General features: G+C 52.9%; 1 protein-coding gene across 1 annotated transcript in view; it reads left to right on the top strand.

The window, feature by feature from the left end:
• Positions 1-214: 214 nt before the first annotated feature.
• The window catches only part of LOC104388451 (E3 ubiquitin-protein ligase TRIM41-like), a gene marked incomplete at its 5' end in the record, with an annotated part of 13151 nt that continues 8147 nt past the window's right edge, over positions 215-5218 (top strand). The window contains 4 exons of the mRNA XM_009997316.1: positions 215-310; positions 1446-1541; positions 2509-2684; positions 4053-4063. Coding sequence (XP_009995618.1) covers positions 215-310; positions 1446-1541; positions 2509-2684; positions 4053-4063 — 379 coding nt within the window. The remainder of the gene's footprint in view (positions 311-1445; positions 1542-2508; positions 2685-4052; positions 4064-5218) is intronic.

The following is a 5218-nucleotide window of genomic DNA, read 5'->3' as shown; positions in this document are numbered from 1 at the left end:
TTTTTTTCATTTTCTGGGGCTTTTCCAAAAGGAAGGAGCAGGATTCAACCCCTCTTGAAGCTCCTCAGGAGCTTCTTGGGGTGTTTGTGGTGACCAGGAGAAAGGACCAGGTTGGGTGGGATGTTTCTTGGTGGGTTTTTGTGGCATTTTTAGGAGGAAAAAGGTGATTTTTCTCCAACTCTGGGATGTTCTAAATCCCTTTTTCTCCTTTCAGAACAAGCTCCAGAGCCACTTGGAGCCTCTGAAGAAGAAGTTGGACACAATAATGAAGCAAAAATCCCACGAGGAGGAGAAAATCACAGAGTTGAGGGTAAGAGGGTTTAATTCCAGGGTTTTTTCCCCAAAAAAAACCCACTCCAGGTCCTCAGAGGGAGGAGTTTGGGGGGGGGAGGGATTTTTGGGGAGCAGGGAAGTTCTTCCTGGTGGTTCTTGAGGTTCTTTGCTCCTTGGGATCAGGAAGGGGAGGTTGAACCCTGCTGGGTTTTGAGGTTAATTCAGGAGAATTTGGGGATGGATTTGGGGGAGAAGGAATGAATTTGGGGATGGATTTGGGGATGGGGATGGATTTGGGGGGAGAAGGGATCAATTTGGGGATGGATTTGAGGGAGAAGGGATGAATTTCAGGGAGAGGAGATGAATTTGGGATGGATTTGGGGGACAAGGGATCAATTTGGGGATGAATTTGGGATAGATTTGGGGGAGAAGGGATGAATTTGGGGATGGATTTGGGGGAGAGGGAATGAATTTGGGGATGGATTTGAAGGAGAAGGGATGAATTTGGGGATGGGGAAGAATCTGGGGGAGTGAGGATGAATTTAGGGGTGGATTTGGGGGAGAGGGGATGAATTTGGGGATGGGGATGGATTTGGGGATGAATTTGGGGAGAGGGAATGAATTTGGGGATGGATTTGAGGGAGAAGAGATGAATTTGGGGATGGGGAAGAATCTGGGGGTGTGAGGATGAATTTGGGAATGGATTTTGGGGGAGAAAGGATGAATTTCAGGGAGAGGGGATGAATTGTGGTCTCCTTATTTTTGGGGGTGTTTTGTTGGGTTTTTGGGGGGCATGGGAGGAGAAACATGAAGTTAAAAGGGCAGTTTTGGGGGTTTTATGACTGAAAATTGTGGTGTTTTCATTTTTGGGGGTGTTTTGTTGGTTTTTTAGAGGGGTGGGAGGAGAAACGTGAGGCAAAAAGACCAATTTTGGGGTTTTTATGGCTGAAAATTGTGTTTTTTTTCATTTTCTGGGGCTTTTCCAAAAGGAAGGAGCAGGATTCAACCCCTCTTGAAGCTCCTCAGGAGCTTCTTGGGGTGTTTGTGGTGACCAGGAGAAAGGACCAGGTTGGGTGGGATGTTTCTTGGTGGGTTTTTGTGGCATTTTTAGGAGGAAAAAGGTGATTTTTCTCCAACTCTGGGATGTTCTAAATCCCTTTTTCTCCTTTCAGAACAAGCTCCAGAGCCACTTGGAGCCCCTGAAGAAGAAGTTGGACACAATAATGAAGCAAAAATCCCACGAGGAGGAGAAAATCACAGAGTTGAGGGTAAGAGGGTTTAATTCCAGGGTTTTTTCCCCAAAAAAAACCCACTCCAGGTCCTCAGAGGGAGGAGTTTGGGGGGGGGAGGGATTTTTGGGGAGCAGGGAAGTTCTTCCTGGTGGTTCTTGAGGTTCTTTGCTCCTTGGGATCAGGAAGGGGAGGTTGGACCCTGCTGGGTTTTGAGGTTAATTCAGGAGAATTTGGGGATGGGGAAGAATTTGGGGATGGATTTGGGGGAGAAGGAATGAATTTGGGGATGGATTTGGGGATGGGGATGGATTTGGGGGGAGAAAGGATCAATTTGGGGATGGATTTGAGGGAGAAGGGATGAATTTCAGGGAGAGGAGATGAATTTGGGATGGATTTGGGGGAGAGGGGATGAATTTGGGGATGGATTTGGGGAGAGGGAATGAATTTGGGGATGGATTTGAAGGAGAAGGGATGAATTTGGGGATGGATTTGGGGGAGAGGGGATGAATTTGGGGGTGGGGAAGAATCTGGGGGAGTGAGGATGGATTTGGGGATGGATTTTGGGGGAGAAAGGATGAATTTGGGGATGGATTTGGGGAGAGGGGATGAATTTGGGGATGGATTTGGGGGAGAAGGGATGGATTTGGGGGAGAGGTGATGAATTTGGGGATGAATTTGGGGGAGGGGGGATGAATTTGGGGATGGGGAAGAATCTGGGAGAGTGAGGATGAATTTGGGGATGAATTTGGGGATGGATCTGGGGGAGAAGGAATGAATTTCAGGGATGGGGATGGATTTGGGGAGAGGGAATGAATTTGGGGATGAATTTGGGGTGAGGGGATGAATTTGGGGATGGATTTGGGGGAGAGGGGATGGATTTGAAGGAGAAGAGATGAATTTGGGGATGGATTTGAAAGACAAGGGATGAATTTGGGGATGGGAAAGAATCTGGAGGAATCTGAAGCTGCAGCTCCTTGTTTCCCTTCCTTCCCTGGCCGGGCAGGACAAGATGAAGCTGGAGATGAAGGAGCTGGAGTCAGACTTTGAGCTGCTCCACCAGTTCCTGATTGGGGAGCAGGTTCTGCTGCTGCACCAGCTGGAGGAACGTTATGAGACCCTCCTGGCCAGGCAGGGCAGCAACGTCAGGCAGCTGGAGGCCCAGGGAGCTGCCCTGGGGAGGCTCCATTTCCTTCTGATTTCCCCTCATTTCCTTCTGGCCTCCCCCATTTCCCTCTGGTTTCCCCCCCATTTCCTTCTGGTTTCCCCCCCATTTCCTTCTGGTTTCCCCCCCCATTTCCTTCTGGTCTCCCCCCATTTCCCTCTAGTTTCCCCCATTTCCCTCTAGTTTCCTTCTGGTCTCCCCCCCATTTCCTTCTGGTCTCCCCCCCATTTCCCTCTAGTTTCCCCCTCTAGTTTCCCCCCCATTTCCTTCTGGTTTCCCCCCCATTTCCCTCTGGTTTCCCCCCCATTTCCTTCTGGTTTCCCCCCCATTTCCTTCTGGTTTCCCCCCCCATTTCCTTCTGGTCTCCCCCCATTTCCCTCTAGTTTCCCCCATTTCCCTCTAGTTTCCTTCTGGTCTCCCCCCCATTTCCTTCTGGTCTCCCCCCCATTTCCCTCTAGTTTCCCCCTCTAGTTTCCCCCCCATTTCCTTCTGGTTTCCCCCCCATTTCCCTCTGGTTTCCCCCCCATTTCCCTCTGGTTTCCCCCCCATTTCCCTCTGGTTTCCCCCCCATTTCCCTCTGGTTTCCCCCCCATTTCCCTCTGGTTTCCCCCCCATTTCCCTCTGGTTTCCCCCCCATTTCCCTCTGGTTTCCCCCCCATTTCCCTCTGGTTTCCCCCCCATTTCCCTCTGGTTTCCCCCCCATTTCCCTCTGGTTTCCCCCCCATTTCCCTCTGGTTTCCCCCCCATTTCCCTCTGGTTTCCCCCCCATTTCCCTCTGGTTTCCCCCCCATTTCCCTCTGGTTTCCCCCCCATTTCCCTCTGGTTTCCCCCCCATTTCCCTCTGGTTTCCCCCCCATTTCCCTCTGGTTTCCCCCCCATTTCCCTCTGGTTTCCCCCCCATTTCCCTCTGGTTTCCCCCCCATTTCCCTCTGGTTTCCCCCCCATTTCCCTCTGGTTTCCCCCCCATTTCCCTCTGGTTTCCCCCCCATTTCCCTCTGGTTTCCCCCCCATTTCCCTCTGGTTTCCCCCCCATTTCCCTCTGGTTTCCCCCCCATTTCCCTCTGGTTTCCCCCCCATTTCCCTCTGGTTTCCCCCCCATTTCCCTCTGGTTTCCCCCCCATTTCCCTCTGGTTTCCCCCCCATTTCCCTCTGGTTTCCCCCCCATTTCCCTCTGGTTTCCCCCCCATTTCCCTCTGGTTTCCCCCCCATTTCCCTCTGGTTTCCCCCCCATTTCCCTCTGGTTTCCCCCCCATTTCCCTCTGGTTTCCCCCCCATTTCCCTCTGGTTTCCCCCCCATTTCCCTCTGGTTTCCCCCCCATTTCCCTCTGGTTTCCCCCCCATTTCCCTCTGGTTTCCCCCCCATTTCCCTCTGGTTTCCCCCCCAGATCTGGAGGGGGTTAGGTGGATCTGGAAGGGGTTGGGTGGATCTGGAAGGGGTTGGATGGATCTGGAAGGGGTTGGATGGGATCTGGAGGGGGTTGGATGGATCTGGGGGGGTTGGGTGGATCTTGGAGGAGGTTGGATGGATCTGGAAGGGGTTGGATGGATCTGGAGGGGGGTGGGTGGATCTGGAGATGGGTGGATGTGTCTGGAGGTTGGGTGGATCTGGAAGGGGTTGGATGGATCTGGAAGGGGTTGGATGGATCTTGGAGGGGGTTGGATGGATCTGGGGGGGGTTGGGTGGATCTGGAGATGGTTCTGGGGTGGGTTCAGTTCTTCCCACTAACCCTTTTTCCCTCTCCTGTTGTTTCCTCACTTCCCATTGGCTGCTCCAACCTCTCCAGGACATCAAAGGCACCTTCATCAGGTCAGTTGGCACCTCCAGAGCCAAGAACCCACCAGCAGCTTCTGGGGTGGAGGAACCAACTCCTTTTCCAGGGGTTGAGGACATGTTTGGGTGGGACCTTCTCCTTCACCACCCATGGGCTCCTGTTCCTTCTTCCTCTTCCTCACCACCCATGGGCTCCTCCTTCCTCCTTCCTCCATCCTTCTTCCTCCATCTTTCTTCCTCCATCCTCCTTCCTCCTCCTCCTCCTCCATCCTCCTTCCTCCTCCTCCTCCTCCAATCTCCTTCCTCCTCCTCCTCCATCTCCTTCCTCCTCCTCCTCCATCTCCTTCCTCCTCCTCCTCCATCTCCTTCCTCCTCCTCCTCCATCTCCTTCCTCCTCCTCCTCCATCTCCTTCCTCCTCCTCCTCCATCTCCTTCCTCCTCCTCCTCCATCTCCTTCCTCCTCCTCCTCCATCTCCTTCCTCCTCCTCCTCCATCTCCTTCCTCCTCCTCCTCCATCTCCTTCCTCCTCCTCCTCCATCTCCTTCCTCCTCCTCCTCCATCTCCTTCCTCCTCCTCCTCCATCTCCTTCCTCCTCCTCCTCTAGTTGCCCTCTTTCCTTCTATTTTTTTCCCCTTTCCTTCTATTTTTTCCCTTTTCCTTCTGCTTTCCCCCCCATTTCCTTCTGCTTTCCCCCCCATTTCCTTCTGCTTTCCCCCCCATTTCCTTCTGCTTTCCCCCCCATTTCCTTCTGCTTCCCCCCCCCTTTCCCCCTGCTTCCCC

The sequence above is a fragment of the Chaetura pelagica genome, unplaced genomic scaffold (assembly GCF_000747805.2).
Source record: "Chaetura pelagica isolate M959 unplaced genomic scaffold, ChaPel_1.0 scaffold295, whole genome shotgun sequence".
Classification (NCBI taxonomy): Eukaryota; Metazoa; Chordata; class Aves; order Apodiformes; family Apodidae; genus Chaetura; species Chaetura pelagica.
Note: the sequence above shows the minus strand (reverse complement) of the source record. Positions and strands in the feature narration are given on the sequence as shown.